The 26,348-nt window shown below is 47.9% G+C and overlaps 1 protein-coding gene across 1 annotated transcript; it reads left to right on the top strand.

Annotated features, from left to right (window-relative positions):
* Positions 1–26,240, top strand: lamb1a (laminin, beta 1a). Its single transcript, XM_084477333.1, has 33 exons — positions 1–89; positions 571–767; positions 1,815–1,953; positions 3,807–3,880; positions 4,906–5,094; positions 5,207–5,270; positions 5,450–5,652; positions 6,726–6,846; positions 7,181–7,369; positions 8,337–8,513; positions 8,787–8,899; positions 9,172–9,251; positions 9,536–9,671; positions 10,006–10,164; positions 10,368–10,495; positions 10,782–10,902; positions 11,326–11,500; positions 12,980–13,123; positions 13,556–13,787; positions 14,278–14,441; positions 15,656–15,880; positions 16,160–16,377; positions 16,828–16,924; positions 20,350–20,719; positions 21,092–21,276; positions 21,535–21,776; positions 22,004–22,210; positions 22,502–22,646; positions 23,239–23,446; positions 23,676–23,817; positions 24,172–24,348; positions 24,567–24,726; positions 24,861–26,240. The coding sequence occupies exons 1-33, from the start codon at positions 59–61 to the stop codon at positions 24,998–25,000; spliced, it is 5,352 nt and encodes a 1,783-aa protein (XP_084333459.1). The 5' UTR covers positions 1–58; the 3' UTR covers positions 25,001–26,240.
* The last annotated feature ends 108 nt before the right edge of the window (positions 26,241–26,348 follow it).

Below are 26,348 nucleotides of genomic sequence, written 5' to 3'. Positions count from 1 at the left end.
TTGGAGACAGAGGAGAAGCTCGGAGGTAACGGAACGAGCAACACACAAGAACAGCAACATGTTAATACTTCATCTGGCGGCCCTGCTAGGTAAGTGGATTTGTTCCGTTCGTTTTAACAACTTGTTCGCTCTCTTTTGGCTTACTTTTACTTTTGCATTGTTTCAATCGATGTTATCCATGTAAAGTTCGATTTCAATTAATTTTAACTTTAATTATGAAGGACTATTAGCCTATAATCAAACGGATGGAACTACCATATAAATAGCAGTATAAAATCGTACTCGCCATAACATCGGGCAACTTGTTTTCCGCAGTAAGAAACCAACATCTGACATTGATTTACATCAGTGAAACCTCAGCAACAGATGTAGACAGGGACTTCTACATAGTGGGCAGCATTTTAAGCCTACTTCTTACAACACAGAGTTGAACGTGTTTCCAAAACAATGTAAACGCTTCTGCTGCGTCCCATAATCCATTCCTGGATAACGTTATTTAAAAAATATATATATTTTATCTCAACGTTTTCTTACACATGGTTGTCCATCGTATCTCCTCTTCTGTATCAGCGGGGGCCCTCGTCTCGGCCCAGCAGCACCAGGGCCAGTACGAGCTCGCCCTCCCCGAGTACAGCGACGTGTGCACAGAGGGGAGCTGCTATCCCAACACGGGAGACCTCCTCATCGGCCGCTCCCACCAGCTGTCCAGCACATCCACATGCGGACTGCACCGACCTGAACCCTTCTGCATCGTGAGCCACTTACAGGTAAATATATGGAATAGGCCTGCTCATTCAATCTCCCTCTGAATTACACTTTACTTTTTATGTTCTTATTTAGGCTACATCTTGTCTGCAGTAGCCCTACATTAACATTTACAACTTTAAGTTTAAATATGGTGTATGACAACACATTACATGCATAACAAACTAGACTATGTTCTTTATTAAAACATTCAGTGGAAGAGGTCAGTCTGCTGGGAGTGGGGGGGGGGGGGTAGAGTTAACTCATATCCTCCCTCTACCTCTTATCTCTCTCAATGATGTTAGGTTTAACCCCTGCATTTGAAACGCTTGTCAGTGGGATAGAGCAAGTGGGGGTGGCGTATGCAGGGCCGTCTAGACCATTTCCTCAATCGCAACCCCCCCCCCATATTAAGACCCAGAGGGGTCTGGTGGGAACATACTGGGAGAGTCCGGGAGTCTCCTTGTGATCCAGACGGAGACCCGATGGTTATTATTATGGATGATATGTTGAAACAGGCCTAAAAAGAGAGAGAGAGAACACATGTTTAAACAGCTAAACATCAAAGGCTCTTGCAACACATTCAAACAGTTGTTGGCACTGTTTAATCTCAGACTTGATTTATTTAAATGAAGAAACTCTATCTTTGATGATTCATGGCTGCTTTTCCTGGTTCAGTTTAACAGAACCCCTTTGAGAGGCAGCACAGTGTGGGGGTGACTTTGTCGTAGTGGTGTTTGAGGAGGTTCAGCTAGGCATTGGGTGCTGCTCTGGAACACATAATCACTCACAAGCACACACACACAAGCACACACATCAGGTGGCCAAATGAGCCCCGAATGACAAAGAAAACCATTCAGGCGTCTCAAAACGAGTAAGCACGTCTCTAAACTAACCTAAAAAACAATCACAGAGACAGAGACGACGGTACGCAGCACACGAGACAAAAGACCCCCCGCGGCCGCCGTAACGACCCCACCCGCAGCGCCCCAAAAAGAAAGCCTTATCTGCTTGATTCAAGTGTTATTTAATCTCCTCAATCTCCCTCCCTCTGTCCCTCTCTTCTCCAGGAAGAGAAGAAGTGCTTTGTGTGCGACTCGGCGGCCATCTACAACCAGCACGGCAACCAGAGCACCAGCCACCGCGTGGAGAACGTGGTCACCACCTTCGCCCACAACCGCCTCAAGACCTGGTTCCAGTCGGAGAACGGTGAGTTTCCCACGGGAAAAAGGAAAGAAGAAGATAATTGAATTGAAGGGGTCAATGACAGGTGACTCTCCCTCGTCTCCCCCCCCCCCCCCCCCTCTCCCCCCCCCCTCTTTCTTCCACACATCCTCGCTTTCTCAGGCCTCTAGTTACAAAGCGAAGCAGCTGTAATCATACTGAAGGAGGCGAGATTTCAGAGCGAAAGGGAGGGACAGATAAAGAGAGGGAATGAGGCAGAGAGAGAGAGAGAGAGAGAGAGAGCCCTGTGAGCTCTGCGTCTATACGCTGTGACCTGTCGCTAAACTCTGTTTAAATTACAGGCCTAACGTTGGACAATGATTAGCCACCGGGCCGCAGGATGCGTTCTCTGCTTGTAAACGCCGCAGCGTGTGTCTTTCCCGCCCAAAGCAAGCGAGCGGGTTTTACGAGGCGGGACGTTAGCCGGTTGTCCCCGCATTGGTCAGGATCTCGAGAACGGCAGGGGAACCGTGGATTGTGGGTTAGAGCGGTTCTGTTCTCCCGTGTCTCTCTTTTGTGCCGGGTGAATGAATATGCTGAATTTGCTGTTGGTTGTGATACAGCAATCTTTTATTAGAAGCATGTTTTGTTGATTTGCTGATACAATTCATGGTTAGAGTAGATATGCACAAAGGCTCCCTACTGTTCCTCACTGACGTCCTACCGTGACGTGGACGGGTCCCTTCGGCTGGGCAGTGATGCAGGCCTTGTAGACATAAATATGGTCCATTGTCTCCTCTCTTAAAGTGGGGCTGGAAGCCTGGTGCTATGTTCAGGGGTTCTGCGAGCAACGACATTGGGATGTCTGAAGCACTTTCCTGTTTTAAGTTGTACTTCCGGTGATGCTAATGCTGAGGTTTATGCATTTCTTTTTTAATTAAGGAGTTTTACAGAGGGAGTTTCATGTTGCATCCATATCATATTAGTTTAGAAATAACAGAATTAGGAATTAGTCTCATAAGCCAAACAGATGGCCAGATAAAACAAATACACACAGCAATTCATCTGTCATTTTAATTGAAAGAGGATGTAAAATGTTAGAACTGGTATTATGTAGTCGTTCTAGGAGTCGTTCTAGGAATATTAAGCAATGTTTATGTGACCCATGACGTAGGTTTTCTCTTTCATTTATTTAGACTGGAGAACCTTTTTGTTCTCAGCCCCATAGTTAGAAATGTAACAGAAATGTCTGGCATTATAGAACATAATGCACCAGTGGATTGTTTTAGAAAACTGTTTTAAAAGTGATCAGAGATGTGGAGTATCAAATGAACAAACCTTAACAATGTGTGTTAGCATTCCTCCAGTGTGGTATGTAATTATTAAGTCGTGATCACACTTCTGCCATCCAACATCAACATCCATGTTTTCTTGTACCTTTCGCCTCATTTTTTAAATAATGGACAGAAGAGTTGACATATATATATATGTATAATATATAAAAACATTGATGTTGTTTTACATTTGCTCCAAAGGAAGTGAATTGGCCCCATAGATAAGTGTGTCCTGTTGTTCTTGGCTCTGTTCTCTCGTGTGTCTCTGTCTTTCACATCTCTTCCTGTTCTCTTCTTCTGGCCGTTGGTTCTCTTTTTCCACAGCATAGAGCAACAGACCCAACACATTTTATCAATCAGTTTGTTTGGAGAGCGCACACATGTTGTCGTTGGGATATCTTTATCTATGAACTTGAATAAAGTCATGTGATGTTGCAGAGCAGTTTAAATTAAATAAAATTACTGGCCTTACTGCCACTGTCTCGCTGCAGTAAGTAGCCATTTCCTGTGAGCGATGTTTATTGATTATGGAATAATGTTTGATTCATGTTTTCCTCCCCACAGGTGAAGAGAAAGTGACCATCCAGTTGGACTTGGAGGCAGAGTTTCACTTCACCCATCTCATCATGACCTTCAAGGTAACCAATCAGGAGGCCCCCTGGTGGACAGGGAGGGGGGAGGGCAGCGTTGTGTCAGTAGGAGGGGAGTTGGTGATCCGGTCATTCTCAATGGGAGGTCCCCTCCCCTCCTCACTCCTTCCTTCACATTCCTTCATTCTCTCCAACTGGGCCCTCCCCCTCTCTCTATCTCTCCCCCACACTCCCATTCTTCCTCCCCCACCTCCTTCAACAGACACACACAAAGACAAACACACACACACACACACACACAAGCGCGCGCGTGCACACACGTGTGCGCACACGCAAATGCAAACAAAGACTCAAGCATAGAAATGTTATCAGTGTGATACCAGGCACCATGCGCAATCACATACCAACACACACACACACACACACACACACACACACACACACACACACACACACAGCTGTAGGTCAGCCTGTGGAATGTGCCAGAAGCCCACCCACCCATGTGGAGGTGTGTTTTTCTCAGGCTCTGTGGTCACACCGCGGAACGGGGCTAGCCTGATAAACCCCAGGTTGACCATTTGGCCGTGTGTTAGAGGAAATACACACGCGCAACGACAGCACACAGATATTAATCACACACACATATACTTTCAACAGTTAAAGTTAAGTTAAATGTCTTACAAGGTGCACAAGGTGAATACCTTGTGCTGCACATTAGTTAAACCTGTGACCTTGAAACAACAGCCCATCAAGGCACAGTTCCATTTGTATTGGTCTTGAACTCTACACAAAGGTATTTTCATGTAACACAACAGCTCGCAGGTAGTGTTAGCCGAGGAATGTTGATTTTGTCTTGTGCGCTCAGAATGCAATAGTATAGAAGCAGATAGAAGCGATGCTAACCCATGAGTTACATTGTTTGCCGATGGCATCTCTAGCATGATACACGATGACGAATCAAAGGGGTGGTTGATATATAGAGGCTAGTAATTACACTCCGTCAACACCTGATAAACCCCGGTCATAAATCTTTCACCTTAACGGATGCTGATGTCTCCACCCCCCTCGTTCAGACCTTCCGACCGGCTGCCATGGTGATCGAGCGCTCGGCGGACTTCGGGAAGACGTGGAAGGTGTACCGCTACTTTGCGTACGACTGTGAGACCTCGTTCCCCGACGTCTACCATGGGTCCATGCGGAAGGTGGACGACGTCATCTGTGACACGCGCTACTCCGACATCGAGCCGTCCACGGAGGGAGAGGTATGACGTCACGTCCCCAGCGCAGAGAGAGCTCCTTTTATGAACCCGGGTTCCACTAGGATGGAAATTGGGAGATTCACATTTATTCTTCATTGATTTTCTTTTGTTTTAGACCATTTACAGAGTGCTGGACCCTGTCTTCTACATCGACGACCCTTACAGCCCCAAGATCCAAGGTAGGCCCCTCACACACGCACATCCACACGGTCTTCAGCATGCGGTCGTCTTGGGGGATAAAAACAGCAGGCACAGTTACAGATGTTGAAGTCATTTGAGAGGAAATCTAAGTCTAAATCTAAAACCCGTTGTTTCCCATGTTTAACTTTGACCCGTGTGTGTGTGTGTGTGTGCACAGACCTGCTGAAGATCACCAACCTCAGGGTGAAGTTCACCAAGCTCCACACCCTGGGGGACAACCTGCTGGACTCCCGCATGGAGATCAAGGAGAAGTACTACTACGCCGTGTACGACATGGTGGTCCGGGGCAACTGCTTCTGCTACGGCCACGCCTCTGAGTGTGCCCCCGTCAAGGGCACTGGGGAGGCGGTGGAGGGCATGGTGAGAGACCCCCCCATGTGTTCTGATCTACCCCTCTTACGACAGGACGTGCAGGGAACAAAGACCCAGTGGAAACCCCTAGCCTCCCACTATTAACTCATTTACAACTTATAGTAGAAAATAGTGCTGTCATTACTATTTACTGCTACAAGTAGTAAATAGTAAAAAAGTAAAAAAGTAATATTTTCTATTTCCAATTTCGCCTTATTGCAGTGCAACAGGGGAAGTTATAATCCTGGAAAAAACAGGACAGGTTAATCTTAATTGTATCAATTTAATCCATAGTGCGTTTGGGTTCTTGCTGTAGAGTTACAGTGCTCTTCTGAATCAATCCTTTGACTCTTGAGTGCTTGAGATGGACACAGAGAGATAGAGAGACAAAGAGACAAAGAATGATGGAGAGAGATAGTGAGACAAAGTGAAGCTGCTGAGTGCTATTATCTCTTCTTCTTTGTGCACTGAACATGTAAATGGCTTTGTCTGTGCAATAGTCTTCAGCCTCCCCTTCCTGTCTGATGAGCTACCGTGTGTTAATACCGCTGCATCCCAGTGTTGCACGCCTTTGTATTTGCCAACAGCTGTGACTGTTTGTGTGTTTATGTGTGGGTTATGTGTGTGTGCTGTGAGTGTGTAAGGATAAGGCCAGAGAAGCCCAAACAACGCAGTTCCTGTTTAGTCTGTGTTCCTGTTCAGTCTGTGAGAGCCTTTACTAGTCGTTCACAAGTTTGTCTATCACACATTTAAACACATTCAGAAGGGCTAAACAGTGAGTAGCCACCAGGTGCTGGTTTTAATCGTATATAGCTCAAATGTACTCAATAGGTAACATGGCAAAATGGTTCTGCTTGGTTTTACAATCATCCTTCCATGGCTTTCTTAAATTGATCCAAATGCATTGATTCTTTGTTTGTCATTCTATTGGGTTCATCTACTCTGCTTCTATTGCAGTGATAGCTTTCCTCTTCACACTGTGTTCTGGGCTTGTCCACGACCCTTTGAATGTTCAGGGTTTTGACTGATGACTATTGACTGATGTAATGACCTGTTGTGTGGTGGTTGTTCTCGTTGTCCAGGTCCACGGTCACTGCATGTGTAACCACAACACCAAGGGGCTGAACTGTGAGAAGTGTCACGACTTTTATCATGACCTGCCCTGGGGCCCGGCTGAGGGCCGCAACACAAACGCCTGCAAGAGTAAGATGGACCAGATCTCTCTCTCTCTTGCTCTTGCTCTCTCTCTCTCTCTCTCTGTCTCTCACTCTGTCTGTCTGTCTCTCTGTCGGTCTGTCTGTCTGTCCCTCTCTGGAGTGTAACTGTTTCTCTCTGGAGTAACTGTAACTCTGTCTTAAGTGTAACTGTAGCTCTCTCTCTCCCTCCTTGAAGCTCTAACTCTCTGTCTTTGGTGTAGCTGTAACTCTGTCTGTAGAGTAACTGTAACTCTCTCTCTTCTTTTAACTGTATCTCTCTCCCTCCCTCTCTCCAGAGTGTAACTGTAACTCTCTCTCTATCTCTCTCTCCCTCTCTCCAGAGTGTAACTGCAACAGCCACTCGGCCGAGTGCCACTTCGACATGGCGGTGTACGTCGCCAGCGGCAACGTGAGCGGAGGAGTGTGTGACGAGTGCCAGCACTACACCGTGGGACACAAATGTGAGCAGTGCAAGCCTTTCTACTACCAGCACCCCGAGAAGGACATCAGGGACCCCAACATCTGCCAGCGTGAGTGGAACAACCCCCCCCCCCCCCCACCGCCCGCCGCCTGGCTGTTCACCACCAGGGTTTAACTGGTTTGTTGTCATGGTTTCACAGTTTTTAACTGGAAACTTCAGCTCTCCACTGTTGATCCTTGGCCATCAGTTAAGACTGCAGTCAATGTCTGTGCCCTGCCATGGGCCCTTGAGCAAGATTCTTACCTATAACCTGGTTTTGGCTAAACTAAAGTGATATCTAGCGTTATATATTTTATGAGGATAATTTTTAGACCTCAATATTATCCAGAATATTTGACCATTTAAATGTTGCACATGACAAGCAGACCCAGGACTACAACGAGTCAGTGCAGTGGAGGGGTTGCGTTGCTCTCTCTGCCTTTGATTCCGGCTGTACCACAACCTCTACCACTCCTCACATCACCATCCCACTGCTCGGCGTTGGAGAGACGCCCCTCTCCCCCACATCAGAAGCGAGCTCCCCTCTGTGCGGTGTGTCTGTGTGTGATATGAATCTGGCTGAGGGGCTCCGGTGGTCATGATGGGTTCCTGTGGTGTACACTTGAAAGGGACACCTGCTCTTTGAAGACGCGTCAGTCAGTCACAGCAACACAGGGTTAGATGATTCAAGAGACAAGATAGTCATCCTCCACGCTTTTAAGTGTGTGTGTGCTGGCACATGTGTGTGTTTATTCCAAAATCTGACGCCTTGAAGAGCACTTTGGTTTTCCTCTGGTCCGAGACAACATGACACATACTTGTATGTGTGTGCATGTGTAATGCCTATACGTTCTTGTGTATGAATGCTTGTATACCCTAATGTGTGTGTTTTCCGCCCCTAGATCAACTTTTTTCCCTTGTTCTGCATAATTTTTTTTTGTGTTTTTCCCACAAACTCAACCACGCTAACCTAAAGGTTCATGCCTTGGAAGAGAAGTCACTCTGTACCTTTCTGAACCCCTTGCGTGTTTCCGTAGAGTGTAACTGCGACCCGGTGGGCTCCATGCACGGCGGGATGTGCGACCGCATGACGGACGTGCGCGCCGGGCTGATCGCGGGTCAGTGCCGCTGCAAGACCAACGTGGAGGGAGAGCGTTGCGACCGGTGCAAGCAGTCCCACTACGGCCTCAGCGAACACCCACTGGGATGCCAGGGTGGGTACACACACTCGAGCACACACACACACACACACACACACACACACACACACACACACACACACACACACACACACACAGTATATATATACATACCTATACCAACACACCCACTCACACCAACGTCGTCACACATCCACACAAATGAAACATGTACGATTGAGACACATAAACATCATCCACAAACACAGAGACACAACCCTGAGGTTGAAAGGGACAATGTCAGTGTGTGCACCTGTTGACCTGTTGTCATGGTGATGGTTTTGACAGCATGCTCCTGTAACTCCCTGGGAACGGTTCCGGGTGGAAGCCCCTGTGAGACGGACACTGGAGAGTGCTACTGTAAACGCCTGGTCACCGGACGGGACTGCGACCAGTGTCTGGTGAGTACACACACACACACACACGCATTCACACACACATACACACACACTCTCTCTTTCACTCTCTCTCTTGCTCTCTCGCTCTCTCACACACACACACACACACACACACACACACACACACCCTCTCTCTTTAACTCTCTCAAACACACACAAACACACAAATGCTCCTCCTAGATTGCTAAAGTAAGGTGTCTACCAGGTGTTAATGCTTTTACGTGTGTGTTTGTCCGTTTGTGTGTGTGTGTGTGTGTGTGTGTGTGTGTGATCAGCCTCAACACTGGGGTCTGAGTAACGACATGGACGGCTGCAGACAATGTGACTGTGACCTGGGAGGGGCCATCAACAACAAGTAAGTTCAAAGGTCACCTTCATCTCTTAACGTCTACCACATCACATTGAATCAAGTGATCAATTCCATGGTTGGATTGTCACGTGGATGGGCGCGTGTTATTCATGCGAAAATGTGTAGTTTAATAGCAGCCGTAAAAATGTTACATAGTGCAGGTTTAAGTTACCAAGTGTAGTCATTCAGCCAGCTCATCAGAATTCTGCTATTGAAGACCTTTCCACTGGGAGTTTAGTTCCCCATTGAGAAACCCTTCCATGTGTCCCTGACCTCGCTGTGTCTCCCAGCTGTTCCCAGGCCACGGGCCAGTGTGAGTGCAGGGAGCACATGTTCGGCCGGCGCTGTGACCAGGTGGAGTCTGGTTTCTACTTCATCGCTCTGGACCACTACACCTACGAAGCAGAGGAAGCCAAGTTTGGACCGGTATATACTTCACAATCACTCTTAGACTACTCTTAACTCTTAAAAAATATAAGATCAACAATGCTCACTGGAAATCTTGCAAAATGATTGTTAACATTGAATGAATGGTGCTGTTCTGGGGATGGTGCAGTGGCCTTACTATTATGTATGCCACCATTTGTTAATGCCACAGCTGGTGATACTGGTAACATACGTACTTTAAATCGTCATCCTCTCCACTCCTACTCCATCTCAATCCCCTACATCTTTTTCTATCCTCTTCTCCTCCCGTCTCGTTCCCTTTCCCCTCTGCCTCCTCTTTTGTCTCCTATTCTTCTGGCTCCTCCCCTTCCAGGGTGTCACCGTGGTGCAGAGACCCCACCCCCAGGACCGCAGTCCCACCTGGACGGGCGTCGGCCTGGTCAACGTTCCCGAGGGGGCCTTCCTGGAGTTCTCCGTGGACAACATCCCGCACTCCATGGAGTACGACATCATCATCCGCTACGAGCCTCAGGTAGGGAGAAACCCCCATCCCTCTATGTAGCCATGTCCACAGGTACGAGACTTACTGCTACATGAACGGCTCAGTCGACCGCTAGATGACACGCAGACGCAGATATAGATATACAGGTCACACGATCTGACACGGCGGACATTGCATTTTGTGAATGGTGAATATGCCTTGCCATAAATGCCAATGACTTTGTTCCGCTGCAGCTCCCTGACCAATGGGAAGAGGTTCTGATGACGGTCATGCGGCCTGGACCAATCACAGCAGACAGCCGGTGTGCCAACACCATGCCTGATGACGACAACCAAATGAACGCCCTCCATCCAGGCTCCCGGTAAGGCACGCCATTCGTGTGTGTGTGTATGTGTGTGTGTGTATTTATGAGAGTGTGTTTCTGTTTCTTGTCTGTCTTTAACATGTGTGTGTGTGTGTGTGTGTGTGTGCATATGTGAGTGTCTGTCCGAGTGTCTGAGTGCCATTGTATATATATAGTATAAATATATATGTATACATGTTTACATTCTTCTGGGACGTCTCACAGTAACCATGCTCCATCCAGATGTGTGAACACTCTCCATGACCCTGTCTGTCCTGTCTGTCTCGTGTCTCCTCCTCCTCAGCTACGTGGTGCTGCAGAGGCCTGTGTGCTTCGAGACAGGCCTGAACTACACCATCCGGCTGAGCCTGCCTCTCTACTCGGCCCTGAGCGACATCCAGTCCCCCTACACTCTCATCGACTCGGTACGCCCCCGGCCCGCCTCCCGCCAAAACAACCCTGAGGCTCATATTGGGGTCTAAATGTTTTCCAGGTGTTTAGTGTGTCTAGGCTTCCTTCCTACACAACCCCTGTAGGAAGGAAAGCGTTCCTTCCAACCTTCCAATCTTTTCATTGAGAAGACGTTTGTATATACTATATACTACTTATGATTGTACATACTAAACTGTAAATTAATACTTTTCCATGCATATATATCTTTAACTACCAACATCATCGTGTGCTGATCCGTTTATCAACTACAAAATCTGAAAATAAAAACAGAATATATAAAAAAAGAAACGTCAGACTAGATCCTACTCTGGGGTGAGCGTGGGTCATTATTCAGATGTGCTTTATGAACAATGACGTGGAGCTGTGTTACTAAACTGCTGCTGTTTGTTCTCCAGATTGTCCTGATGCCTCACTGCAAGAACATGGACCTCTTCACGGGCTCAGAGTGGGACACCTTCCAGAGGTACCGCTGTCTGGAGAACAGCCAGAGCGTGGTCAAGACGCCCATGACTGACATCTGCTACAACTACATCTTCAGCGTGTCTGCACTGCTGCACCAGGGAGCCAAAGGTAGGAGGTAGAAACCACCATAGGCCTCATTGACCTAGCGGCCATCTTCTGCATTCTCTTCCACCCGCCAGCTAGCGTTTTGGACCAAGATGGCTGTCAGGTGAATAAGGCATGTGGACATAGAAGATGAATATAACGGAGAGTAGCAGTACTGAATGGAAGAAAACAATGATCCGAAATACCATAGAATACATATTGAATAGAATATAACCACAACAATATAAACAGTAGTATAGTGAAGAGTAGTGTGAACCTGAAGAAATACAAAACCAAAATAATAACTGAATAGAGAGAACTAATAGAGTTTGTTGCCAAAATGTATGGACAAAATGTATTTAATGATACATGATGGCTTGACGCAGACACTCAAGAATTCCTCATCAAGACATCATCTTTCCATGATGTCACTTGGATTCCATTCTTGTCACCTCCCCCTCCCGCCCATCCATCACCTCCTGCTCTCAAGCACCCCTCAGGATGTGTGTTTGTGGGGCCTTGTCACTCAGCACCACTGGACGTGCTCCTACGGGCCTTTTTGTGTGTATGTTGCACCGTTGTGTTGGAACATGTCCATCTCATAGCTTCCCCCTCTTTCCTGCGTTTTGTAAATTCTTTCCCTCAAACCCCTTGTCAAGAGGCCAGGCTCGTAAACCTCTCCACGGAGAAGATGGTTCTGAGCAACATTTGGTATCCATTTGTTGAGACACTAGAAAAAAAAAAGGAATACAATATCTTCCATCACATATGTTCACGTTGCTTCCACAAAAATGGTATCCTCAAAAATAGAGAAATCCCCAAATTGCAATCATCTTCATTAAAATATGTATGTGTAGACACACACACACACACACACACACACATGGATCATGTTATCCCTTCTGTCATGGTAGCCAGCCTGAACTTGTTTCTGGGGTTTCATTTAGAAGACCTTTGTCTGGGATATCTGTCAGATAGTGTCCCCTCGGGCAGCTCTGCTGTGCTGCTTCGTATTGGTCTCTGGTTTCCAGACACTTTTAATGAAAGTTCTACTGTCTGGTTTCCGGTTGTGTCCGGGTTTGTCTGTTAACCCCATGAGGAACAATCTCCTGGGGTTCAGGGAGAGCAGTGGATGGGCATTGGAAGAGAACAGGTACACTGAGAGGGGAAGTTAAGACCACCAGACCAGGTGGGGAAAATAAATGGGGGCGGGGGGGGGTTACCCCGAATCTGAGAGTCATTCGTAGAGCAGATTAGTGAGGAGCAGGTCCAGGATGTGTTGCTACCGGTTTCTAAAGGAAGAAGCCTGGGGGCCTGACAATGTGGTTCAAACACAAGACCCCCCCCCCACACACACACTAGCAGACATATGTTTACAGTGTGATTTGTCACGCGTGATGTCATCACGTGACGCAGTAACATGGAACAGATGATGACCAATGACTGGAGCCGTCCATCAACTATTGTGTCTTAATCCTTTCCTCTGTGCTCTCCCTTTCCCAGCATGCCAGTGTGACCCCCAGGGGTCCCTCAGCACGGTGTGTGAGCCCAGCGGCGGGCAGTGCCAGTGTCGACCCAACGTGGCGGGCAGGAACTGCGACAGCTGCTCCCCCGCTACCTACCAGTTTGGACCCAACGGCTGCAGAGGTGGGCGGCCCGAAAAACTACTGCTCCACCCAGCACACCTTCACCTGCTCCAGTGATCTCAGCACGCCGTCATCTCAACAGGGGCCCCCTCACAGTCCCCGTTCAGTCCCCTGAGATCCGGAAGAAAAATAATATAATAATAATAAAAAGCGAGCGTTGATTGTGATAAAAAAGAAACTTCATTGATACTGTATAGTACAGTATGTATACTCTATATTGAGCTTGATATCACATCATATGTTTTATATCATATGCAGAACATCCCATGTTCTCACCTTTCATTACATAGTATGTGTTTCAGGTCTTATCGTATTATCCTCTTCTTCTCCTTCATATTATCAATTCTTTGTGTTTTGTTTTCACTCCTACCCCACCACCAACACACACACACACACACACACACACACACACACACTCTGTCCCTCTCTCCAGCCTGCGAGTGCGATCCCCAGGGCTCGGAGAGCTCCTTCTGCGATGCGTTGGGGGGGCAGTGTGTGTGCCTGCGCGGGGCGTACGGGCGCCAGTGCGACCGCTGCCTGCCCGGGCACTGGGGCTTCCCCAGCTGCCGGCCCTGCGGCTGCAACGGCCACGCCGAGGACTGCGACCCCCACAGCGGCCAGTGCCTGGGCTGCCGGGAGTTCACCACCGGATACGGCTGCAACAGGTACGGCACCAACCTCTCCCCCGGGCCCCCACCGCGGGTCACAACGATCAGGGCCTCTTGTGTGGGTGGGCGGGGTTGTTTGTGTTGTGTGTGTGTGTGTATGTGTGTGTGTTCCGGGGGTTTGTGTGTGTGTGTGTGTGTGTGTGTGTATGTGTGTTCCGGGGGTTTGTGTGTGTGTTTGTGTTGTTTGTGTGTGTGTGTGTGTGTGTGTGTGTGTGTGTGTGTGTGTGTCTATGTGTGTTCCGGGGGTTTGTGTGTGTGTGTGTGTGTGTCGTTTAAGGTCTGAGGACATTATAACATTATAACATTATCATGTTATAATGTTCCATCAACATGTTCACACTATTTATAGTCCCAGTAAATGTAGTTCTCTCAGACGTCTCTCAAAGTCTGCAATGCTTTCCCTTCTGACTCCAGCTTTGCGTAGTGAACGTCGCTCTGTGACGGCTGAGGACTGAGCCTGTGTTGTTGTGAACGTTACCCCTCCCAGGTGTCTGGAGGGTTACTATGGCGATCCTCAGCTGGGCTCCGGGGACCACTGCCGTCCCTGTATGTGTCCTGACGGGCCTGGCAGTGGCAGGCAGTTTGCTGGAAGCTGCTACCTGGGTCAGGATGACCTCCAGGTGCAGTGCGTCTGCAGCCCCGGCCACAGAGGTAAAGGAAACACCGCCCCACAATGCACTGCTGCAATACCAGAGTGCTTAGCAAACTCCAGGTAGAGAGAGAGGAAGTGTTGGGTAATCAATCAGACTTATTGATAAGCCAGAGAGTTAGCTAAAATATAACATTTATATTTAGAGTTTTCCATGTATCCATAATGAACACACACATGACAAGAACATGTTACCATATCACACATCAGGCACTGAATCAATTGTCCTCTGGTAAGGGTTAATTCATTTCCAATAAAAGGTTTAGACAGATTTATTTGATTTAAACCAGCTCACCTCCACGTGGCAGTATTAAAGCCAAGTCTATTCTATCAGCCAAGTTTCATTGTAAAGTTGAAAGGCCCGATTTGGTTGAATGTTTCTTAATTTCAAGACAGTTCCACTGTAAAACACAGAGTACAACCTGAGAAGCTAAGTCAGTACTGTGTTCATCCCAGAAGCACCATCCCGTTGGTCTGCTACTGTTAGGCTCCAGGCATCCAACTGCAGTCAGACGCAGCGTGCCAGCAGCACCTGGCGACGTGTAATCAGCGGCCTGTAAAGGTCCCATCATGATTACAGATCAGTGATTGCACATGCCACCCAGCCCCTTCCGGAAGCAGGCTTCCGCCTCTGCCCTGCTTACATTCACATGTGATGGAAACAGATGAAGGCATGCTTAATTTGAAGGGAAGCGTGTTATTACAGCAGGAAATGGCTGTTTTATCCCTGGCGCCAATAAAGAGCCCAGCGTTAAGTGTGGGGCAGGCCTCCATGGCAGGCGTGGTGTCGTCGGCGTGCCTCAGGACGAACCTCAGTAGGGGGGCTGGGGGAGGCTGCACACCTGTGGCACATTGAGCAATCAATTTGAGCAGGTTAAACCAGCCGTCACCACACACACTCCGGGAGAGATCTCCAGGAGCACCAGGCCATGTACCATTATCTGCAAACCTTACAATGAACCGGCTTCCAACACCACCGCCCTGGGTCCTTTGTCTGGAGGAGCCTATTAAAAGTCACCCAGGTGGAGTGTGGCATTCACCTCGGTGCCGGGTAGCATTTGACACTGTTTTACTGTGCTTTCTAATATATATATATATATATGTATTATGCATACATATATTATGTATATATTTTAATATTTATATACATCTTTCGATTTGATACATATTCATCATTGATCTCCCTCGCCCTGTTCTCTCGGTCTTCCGTCGCCAGGCGCCCGGTGTGACGAATGCTCCCCTGGTTTCTATGGCAACACCCAGGAAGCGGGCGGCCAGTGCCAGGCCTGCCAGTGCAACAACAACATCGACATGCTGGACCCGGGCGCGTGCGACGCCGCCACGGGCCGCTGCCTCAAGTGTCTCTACCACACCGACGGGCCCGGCTGCCACAGCTGCAGGCTGGGTTACTACGGCGACGCCCTGACGCAGAGCTGCAGGAGTACGTCCGGCGTCATCCGATTCAGCACTGATCGCATGATCATAGATTGCAGTGTAGACGACATGATCACAGATTACAGCAATCACATGGATTCAGAGAGTGTGTGTGACCCTATAAAGCTCTGGTGTGTCTCCGCTCCAGAGTGTGTGTGTGTGTGTGTGTGTGTGTGTGTGTGTGTGACCCTAACGCCCTGCTGTGTCTCCGCTCCAGAGTGTGTGTGTGTGTGTGTGTGTGTGTGTGTGTGTGTGACCCTAACGCCCTGCTGTGTCTCCGCTCCAGAGTGTGTGTGCAACCAGCTGGGCAGTGCGGCGGCCAGCTGCCCGGCGGCCGGGGACTGCCACTGCGACGGGACCAGCGGCCAGTGCCACTGCCTGCCCATGGTGGGGGGCCAGAGCTGTGACCGGTGCCTCCCCGACACCTGGAACCTGGCCAGCGGGCGTGGCTGCGAGCTCTGTGACTGCGACCCCGCCCACTCCTTTGGAAGCTCCTGTAACGAGGTGGGTGCTCCAGTGCCCACCCTCGTATGAATCAACTCAGCTCAATTGTATTTGTATAGCCCTTAATCACAGGTACAGTCTCAAAGGGCTTAACAGGCCATATATCGATGACGCCCCCCTGATCCTAGCCGCCCACAGGGCAAGAAAAACTCCCTTAATTAGCAACAAAGAAATCTTGAGAAGGAACGCAGAGTGGGGGATCCCTCCTTCCAGGGGTGATCAGGAGTGCACGGGTGCCATAATTGCTAAACAACGATCGGAATTGTTCTGAAACCTTTTTCATCATACTGTTTCATACTGTTTTCATTACAGCACGTTTTAATTCATCATCAGTGAATCCAGATTCAGTCTGAAAGTGGTTTGGATGGAACCATTGTGAGCCCGACCAACAGACTATAGGTACTATAGGAGGGGTGTACTGAGAGTCCTCTGTGTGTCTGCCGTGTCCAGATAAGCGGCCAGTGCTCCTGTAACGCCGGCTTTGGAGGACGCACCTGCAGGGAGTGCAGAGAGCTGTACTGGGGGGATCCAGAGGTCAAGTGTCACGGTGAGGGTTTGTGTGTGTATGTGTGTGTGTGTTTGTGTGTTTTGTCAGTTCCAAGGTGGTCTGGGACTCCCCATAAACAGCACAAATCTGACCGAACAAGGAAAAAGGATCTTAATTCCCACTGCTGGCCGTAGATCCTCTTATACATGCCATCACTTGCCCTGCAGCACGGCAACTTAGTGTTAGTAGGAGTGTAACACACTCCCCTTACCCTAACTCCCAGTGTGCAGTTACCCATGACTTCCCTGAGCCTCAGCTGTTCCGGACTGTTCCTCCCACTACGCCCTGCTGATCTCTACAGTACGAGCTCCAGATGTTAGCCTCCATGCCCTGCTGCCTGCGTTGTGTTTCCATGGCGACCAGGCGGGGGATCTGTCTGAGCCTCTCAATATCCCACAGTCTCCCACAATGCACCTTTGTCCTGAGAGGTTGCTGTCCCGTATCGCTGCGATGTGCGTTTCCTGGCGACAGAAAGAGAACTCTGTTCTATCTTGGGCCTAGCCGAGCCGCTTGCCTGCCGGCTTTTCTCACAAGACACTTTGAAGCTCATGATAAGCCACTGCAGCACACAGTTCATCTAGAGAGGGGCATGCGTCAGAGTCACAAACTGAGCGTTTACTTGTTGCCTTTATGTGTGGGGAGCCATACAGCAGAGAGAAAACCAACCTGTATCCAGTGTGACTAATAGTTACATTAACACTGAATTTTCTCCAATCAGACATCATTACGGGCCTAAGGGTCTGTTTTCCCCTTCGGAACGTATCAGAGTAAGAACCTTCTTTCCCAAAGCCTGGGATATTCTGGCTCTGGCAGCAGTCTGTGTTTTCTCAGAGAAGGAGATGTTGACAGAAGTCCTCAGTGTTTGCTTGGAGAGGTGGTGCAAGGCCGGAAGACCCCCACTATCCCCACGGTCTGAGTGCTGCACCGGTGTCAGGTTTCCTCCGCCTCATGTTGACTCGGCCACCATGTTGGGTTCCGTCCTCAAACCAAACAGTCTCCACTAGCGGGCCATACATGGTGGGGCTCTTGAGATGGCCCTGCGTCTGTTTGGTCAGCGAGTGAGTCATTCACTTCATCTCAGTTCCACTGATCACCCCGTTGCAATGCTGGTTTACACTTTATGTCGGCGACATCAGGAAACAAAGATTTACATATATTTCATATATTCAAATATTTATTTGATATAGTATACCACGCACACACACACACACACACACACACACACACACACCTGTAACCACACAAAATTTAAGTGCCTTGCTACCAGGGAACCAAGGCTATACTTGGGTTAGGGTGCTTTAAGAGTGTGGTCCACATTTCAAGCTCCACTCCCGGGATTAACAAGAATTGTATGACTGAACGAGTTCCTTAGACTTGACCTGTGGAGGTTAACCCACCTTGTTCTAAGCCCGGGTTCCAGGCTAGGGTTAGAGTTAGGGTACAGACGCCTGATGTGTCTTGGCCCGGGCCTTCCAGCTGCAACCAGGTGCAGACATTTCCTAATCTCCTGAAGTACTCCCTCCACAAACGTATCTCACACCAGCCCCCACCCCTCCACACACCTCCAGCCTCTACAGCAGAGCCGGATGGAGGCTTTATGTTGCAGACAGTTAGGAATGCTCCTCCTTATCAACCGCTGAGTGAACAAAAGAGCCGTTGTTGAGAGAAGGGAGGACACGTCTCCCCGTGCTGGATGGTATCATCTAGAACTGTCCATTCTCTATGTTTTATGGAATTTTACAAAATGTCTATATTTGACCCATGCTCTTGGCCTCTGTTGCCTCTGGAAATGAACACATGACCGTTGGTGGGGGGGGGGGGGGGGGGGGTGTAAGTAATAGGTGGTTCAAATCACATCAAAGACCCTTAGACTTTAAATCCCTGTGTGTGTATTGGGTGCAAGTGTGTCTGTGTGTGTTTAGAGTAGACTGTGTGTACAGGTGTGAATCATTCCATATTATAATGTGACCTGGCTTCTAGGGCTACATTTGTGTGTCTTTGTGGGCCATGTGTGATGGTTGGTTTTTAAAGTTGGCTGGAGGGCTGTTTGCTTACACCCTAGGAGCCCTTACTCATCACACATTGTGCATACTTCCTTTGAAGTAGACAAACATCCTCCTCTTTCTCCAGTACCTCCCTCTCTCCCTCCCGATCCCTTCCACTGATATGTCCTTCCTCTTCTCTGCATCCCATCCACCATCTCCCTCTCACTCATGCTCCCCCACACACTCACACATGCATACATACATGCACACATGCAAATGCATGCACACCCTCACACACATGCAAACATGCATGCGTGTAAACTCTCACACACACACACATGCAAAAACCTTGACACCTAGCTCCAGGGTTCCCACTCAAGCTGAAAACCTGAAAAACCTATCCAAATTCATCAATGTCCTCCTTGCTTGAACATGCGAACAAATTACGAAGTAATGCTACAAAACATATTTCATGTTTGTGTGGGCCAGGTTCAGTCCTTATTAAGGTTGCACAGTTATGTCAAAGGTAATGAGCCAGCTTGAAATGCTTTTTGATATTCTTATGAGACACGATGAACCAAATCAAAACCAAAATAATACCATAAGGTCGGGAAATAGATTTTTTTTATAAAACGGGCCACGGCTGACATCCGTACAGGTTTGACCACGGGTTAAAGCGCCCCTTGTGGTCATAGCGAGTCAAAACTATTTGGAGACCTCCGTACCTCCGGTCTACATAAGATAAGTTAATTTCACTAGTTTATTTCCTAGTAGTCTGTCGTATGCGAGAACCCTTACATTTTAGTCCATGTCGTATCCGTGGCCATTCTATCCACAGAGCCACACACAGGATGTACTTTAGCTTGGCCTTAAAGTCAACATGTGTCAGGGTTGACTGCTACCAGCTGCGGGACTGCGGTTGAGAAGTTGCACAGGCAAATTTTGGCATTACTTCCATCGCAAACTATCAATCACTTTGGATCATTACTTACCATTTTTATATCAGTCAACCCTAAAAACAGATTTGCCACCGCCCAAATGTAATCCTCATTTTGCACAGCAGTTGAATAATGTGACTTCCTACGAGTTCACTTCTGCTATAGCGTGGGCTGAGGACATTTAAGACATTTATGAAGGGGAATATGCACTGGAATTCAAAGCCATTGTAAGTTGTTAACATAAATGAATATAACCATGTACATTAGTACATGCAAGGGCACTTTGCTCTTCTCCTTCACATGCGACAAAGAATTGTGAAGCCGAGTGGTTTTCTTTTTTCCGAAAACAACTATACTAAACTAAAACTACTAAAACTAAAACTACCGGCTTGTCGCTAAGAGAACTCCCAGTGACCGGCCACAGTAAGGAGTCCCTTCCACGTGGCTTCACATCGAGTCGATGGCGTCGGCTCACTCTAACCTCCCCCCTGTCGTCCTCCAGCCTGCGACTGCGACCCCCGAGGCACGGCCGAGCAGCAGTGCAGCAAAGCCAGCGGCCACTGCGTGTGCGTGGAGGGGGCGTCCGGCCCGCGCTGCGACATCTGCGCCCGGGGCTACTCGGGTACCTTCCCCGACTGCCAGCGGTGCCACCAGTGCTTCGCCGACTGGGATGTGGTGGTGGCTCAGCTGACCAACCAGACCCACCGATTGGTCACCAAGGTGAACGGCATCAAGGCCAGCGGCATCACGGGGCCCTACAAGCAGACCATGGACAACCTTGAGAGGAGCGCCGCGGACATCAGCACCCTGCTGGCCCAGAACCCCGCCACCCAGCCCCTGTCGGAGATCCAGGGCCTGCTGGAACAAGCCACGTAAGGAAGAATGGCCAAGTGTGGTCTAGGTTTGAAGCCCCGTAAGGAAGAATGGCCAAGGGAGTTTTTTAAGGGAGTTTTTTTCTAACCCTAACCCTAACCCTGCCCTCTTGGGGGTTAGGGTCAGGGGGGTGTCATAAATATTCAGCCCTTTGAGACTGTACCGGTGGTTAAGGGCTATACAAATACAATTTATTTAATTTAATTCTATTTCATTTCATTCAAAGGGTTAAGGGTGCCATAATCCTAAAACCTTCAAGAAAGAACATCTTTTTTTGTAATCACGTTTATTTACATCAAATAGATAAGTGAAATGAAAGGAATGGTTAATAACCCGACCTGTTCTGATGACATTGTTTGTGTGTCTCTCAGTGATCTGATGGCCGAGCTGGGGGAGAAGTTGAACCAGACGGAGGACTCTCTGGCGCTGGTGAAGGCGGAGGACAACAGCACCAACAGTAAGCTGGACGCCCTGCGGGACGACGCCCAGAAGCTGCAGCGCACCGTCCAGGACCTGCTGGACCAGGTGGAGTTCATCAAGAACTCTGACATCAGAGGTACGTACCGTGGCAAACCATCCCATAATATATATAAACATATGTATCCAGAACTGACCAGACACCTCATTCATAATGCAGATATAGTTAAATAAACTACCTCACCAGTAGGACCCTCCCACAACCTGTTATAGCTCTCCTTTAGAATGAATACCCTCACCGGTAGGCCCGCACAACCTATACTAGGTTGTGGGAGGGGCCGTGCAGTGTTTCAGCCACGCTGTTGTTACAGTTCTTCTGCTTGTGTCCTGTCACCAGGGGCGACTGACAGCGTCACCAAATACTACAAGCAGTCTCTGGCGGCGGAAGCCCGGGCGAACGCCTCCACCAGCGACGCGGGAAGCCCCACAGAGAGCTCTGCCAGCCTGCGGGAAGCCACCGAGAGCCAGATGAACCAGACCAAGGACGAGTTCCACCGGCGCCAGGAGGAGCACGCCAAGAGACTGGACGACCTGGCCGGAGAGCTGGAGACCCTCGACCTATCAGAGCTCAGCGAGAAGGTATGACGCAGAATAGGGTGTAAACCAATCATCAGTTTGGGTATAAAAATAAAGTAAAATACATAAAAAACCATCAGACCACCATTTTTCATTCATGCCATCTAATCTAGCGATCTGTCTTGGAAAACCTGGAAAACACTTTTATTTTGACCGTCATTTCCTTTTGATGTTATAGTGCTGATGTGGGGTCCTGGTATTCATTTCTTGCCTTCTTTCCCGCCCCACAGACCTGTGGCAGCCCAGCGGGACAGGAGGCCTGCGCGGACTCCCCCTGTGGGGGTCTGAACTGTGTGGACGGCCAGGGCAAGCGGAGGTGTGGAGGGGAGGGCTGTGACGGCCTGGTGTCCCTGGCACACAACGCCTGGCAGAAGGCCCAGGACTTTGACAAGGAGATTACCAGCGCCATGGAGGAGGTGGAGAAGCTCTCCAAGATGGTGAGGGGAGCCCACATGTTGACTCTGTTTTGCTTTTGGATGCAGGTTACCAAAACAGGCATTGAATAAAACTGGTATATACTATCCTGAAGTTAGGATACATACTTTGTTTCCCTTTCTTGTCGATTAAACAATGTGGGGTCATTTCTGAGACAATGCACTAAACATGAGAAGATTTGGTTTTAGTGGAAGAACAACGGAAAAGGCAGAAAAGTGATACAATATATGTGCTTTTGGCAGACTTTTAATAAGAGGGATCTTGTTGTTTGGTTCTCTCTGCTCCATGTCCAGGTGTCTGAGGCCAAGCTGAAGGCGGACGAGGCCAAGCTGAGTGCTCAGGACGTCCTGCAGAAGACCAACCAGACCAAGCAGCGGGTGGACCGCAGCAACGAGGAGCTGCGCATCCTCATCAAGCAGATCAGAGACTTCCTCACCGGTAGGCCCCTCCCACAACCTGTTACAGCTCTCCTTTATAATGAATTACCTCACCAGTAGGCCCCTCCCACAACCTGTTATAGGCCCCTCCCACAACCTGTTATAGCTCTCCTGTCCCTTAATAAATAACCTCACCGCTAGGCCTCCAAAAAAGGGAGGCTGTATTTTTCCACTCGCTTCGTATAGAACATAAGAATGCAAACATTCTGGAACTTTTGCAACTGTAACCGACACAATAATGCCTTGGGTATCTGAACTTAACATACCGTTAACTCACACTCTTTAATTAATAACTCTGTGGATTCAGTACAGTACTAAATCATGGCGAGCCAAAAGGCCCTAGAGCATCTACTATACTAGGGGTGACTGGATACCACAATTAAGAAAGACAACCTTCGGTCAATCTGCATAAAGTAGTGTTCTCGTTAAAGTAGTGGGGAATTCCACACCCACAAACATAAGAGACTTGGGGAGCTTTGCAGTGTTTAAAATCAGATGTTTTTTGTCACCACTTATGATCTCCTTATGCACTGACTAATAATTCTGCACTGTCCCTGTGAAAAGTAACCCCTTTGTCCTATGGCGCCCCCTAGAGGACGCAGCCGACCTGGAGAGCGTCGAAAAGGTGGCCAACAAGGTCTTGGCCATGCAGATGCCCACCACCCCCGCCCAGCTGCAGAACCTGACCGAGGAGATCCGGGAGCGCGTGGGAGACCTGGGGCACGTGGAGAGCATCCTCGACCAGAGCGCCGAAGACATCCAGAAGGCGGAGAACCTTCTGGAGGAAGCCCGCCGAGCCAGGTATGTGCCGTCACCACCGCTGCAGGAACGCTCTAGGCTCAGCTCTATTTTAATGCATTCCGCCTGGTCATAGTGAGTATGACACAGGGAAGTGAAACATGACTTTAGAATTGTACTTGAAAGTTTTCTTTGCAATTGTCCACATCTATGTATATTGCGAAAAGGCCACAATGTTTGCCATAATCGTTTGTTGTGTTTGTGTGTGCGTGTGTGTGTGTGTGCGTGGCAGTAAGGAGGCGACTGACGTGCGGGACTCAGCACTGCTGGTGAAGGAGGCCCTGGAGGAGGCCGAGCGGGTCCAGGCCACGGCCAGCCAGGCCATCCGACAGGCCAACTCCGACATCAAGGACACCAACAAGCTGCTCTCCTCGGTAGGAAGACTGACACACCTTTTTCTGGGTGGTTTTTAATCGCAGGCATAGGTATCCTTTTTATTTATATGTATATTTATATATATTATTTATATCTTTATTTATAAAAACAAAAATTATAATATAATAATACAATTTATAATCTATATATATTATTATTTTTGTCTTTTTTTATACCTTTAAGCATCCTTGAGCAAGATGCCTGCATCCTATCTGCTCATTAATATGAAGTATATATCAAAAAGAAAATATCCTGGAGAGTATTGTGTCTCTTCACACAGAGTGAGTACAGCGTGGTCCTGCGTGGGAATGAGGTGAGGCATCAGAGTGACCTCTCTTGTCGTTTGTGTGCAGGTGGAGTCGGAGACAAGTGATTCTGAGTTCAGGCTCAACAACGCCACCCAGAGGCTGCATGTGTTAGAGCGAGACGTCACACTCCTCCGAGACCAGGTCCAGAACACCAGCCTGAGTGTGGAGCAGACCCAGAAAGACGCCCACAGCATCAACCAGGTCGCCGAGAAAGTCAAAAAGGTCAGTTGAGTGTTCTGTGGCTTGGTTTTTGTGTGTTCACCGTGAGACGGTAAAGCAAAGATATCTAATGTAGGTTTGTTGGTTGGAGTTGAATTCACACCACCACTTGACCTCAAAGTTGTTTGTCTATGTATGTACAATGTGTGTTTTAAAATTATTATTTGCACAATCCACACAACTAAAAAATCCTTTGTCTATGCGTGTGTATTGATATGTAGAACCTGGACGGCGAGCTGAAGGATAAATACACCATGGTGGAGGGGCTGATCTCTGAGAAGGGAGAGGGCGTGGCTGAGGCCAAGAAGAGGGCGGAGCTTCTGCAGCAGGAAGCCAAAGATCTACTCCTACAGGCTAGCGACAAGCTACAGCTTCTAAAAGGTACGATAGCAAGCCATGTTGATATACATTATGATGCTGTATTGCATTGACTATTTGTAAATAGGTACAAACTATGTATATCCATCTTTCCATATGCAATGCTGATAATATAACTCTTAATTCTGGGGCTGCAGACCTGGAGAAGTCGTACGAGGACAACCAGAGAACTTTGGAGGAGAAGGCCAACCAAATGGTGGAGCTTGAGAAAGCAGTCAAAGAGCTTCTGGACGACATCAGCCAGAAAGTCACCGTTTACAGCACCTGTCTCTTCTAGGAGCCGGGAAGAGAGAAACAGCTTCTCACGTGACACATTGACAACCACTACTCTAGTCTTGACCTCATTTGCGTTTTACCTGCCATCTGCATGTTTAACACCATGCTCTGCTGATCCTTTGATCACCTTGATCAAAGGATTTGATCATCATGGAAAACACTGCTGCTTTGCTATATTGCAGACAGTGGAGCAAATAAGCATGGACATATCCCTTTCTACAGAATCACTTTAGGAAAACACATGTTCATCCATTTTAGTTGTTGGATCATGAAGCGCATCTCATTTACTATAGAACCAGTACATGCTTGTTTCTTCCTTATATGTAATATGTAAATGGAAGCCACATCCTGATTGTCCACAGTATAGATAACCTTTAACCCGGAGTTCAGCCCACCCAGTCCAGCTGTCTAGGATCAGAACACATGTCTGATGACACACCAGGGGTGCGTCATTTTACTTGTTTAAAGCACTAAGTTAGCCTCGATAGTACCTGTCTTGCCTATGACATGAAGTATCGCTATAAACGTCAACATTTTAAATAACTTGACCAAACGTTGGCTATAAAAGAACTAAAGGTTTGTGGGTGGTCATGTTTATGTTCAAATTATGGGTTTTATCATGCAGTGTGACAGGACTTAACAAGCTAAATACAAACAAAAGAGAGTGAGCAAAGGGAGGGTATTATTTATCACTATCAGTGAAATGGCACAAGGTAGTTAATCTTGTGTTAAGTCAAAATAATGTGAGAAGCTCTTGAGAGAAACCAGCAATCACCAGTCCCATTCCAGAGCATGTTTTTAACATCTAAATTGGTTGATTTAAAAACGAAACTAATTATTTGACATTGATAACATGGTGCTGTTTACAGTGCAGCACATTCAAACACACACCACAAAATTCCAACTTTGTCAAAGGCTGTATCCTTGCAGTTGAGCTGAGGAATATGTAGGAACAATATTAGCCAGCTAGCTCTCAAAATGAGATAATTGACATAATATCAAATAAATAACAACCAAATAAATCATTGTTTTCAAGTAAAGCAAGAAAAAAGAATGATGAATGTTACACTTGTCGAAGACATGACTTTATTTGTTAAAGCTTGGTTTAAAAAGCCACAAGCCATAAAGGTTGAAAACATGTTTTAACCATGAGACTGCAAAGTATTCTGAACTTGTTTTATTGTATTTTTGAGAATACTCTATGACCAAGTTCCCTGTGACAATTTTCTACACTCAATCAATTTTTGTAATAAAAACCCCATTGAAATCTTGATTATTTATTGCTTGTATAATGCATAAAACACACAAAAAAAGGACACACTAAGTGTGGAGGCGAATCATCTCAGTGA

Source organism: Micromesistius poutassou, assembly GCF_964030765.1.
Source record: "Micromesistius poutassou genome assembly, chromosome: 13".
Lineage (NCBI taxonomy): Eukaryota > Metazoa > Chordata > Actinopteri > Gadiformes > Gadidae > Micromesistius > Micromesistius poutassou.
This window is presented reverse-complemented; position numbering and strand designations above follow the sequence as displayed.

Excerpts from the sequence above, each read along its gene's own strand:
- lamb1a (XM_084477333.1), top strand. The coding sequence starts at position 59 with ATGTTAATACTTCATCTGGCGGCCCTGCTAG. Across the intron at positions 10,496-10,781 it reads GCCCTCCATCCAGGCTCCCG|CTACGTGGTGCTGCAGAGGC; the intron begins GTAAGGCACGCC and ends CCTCCTCCTCAG. Across the intron at positions 13,124-13,555 it reads TGGACCCAACGGCTGCAGAG|CCTGCGAGTGCGATCCCCAG; the intron begins GTGGGCGGCCCG and ends CCCTCTCTCCAG.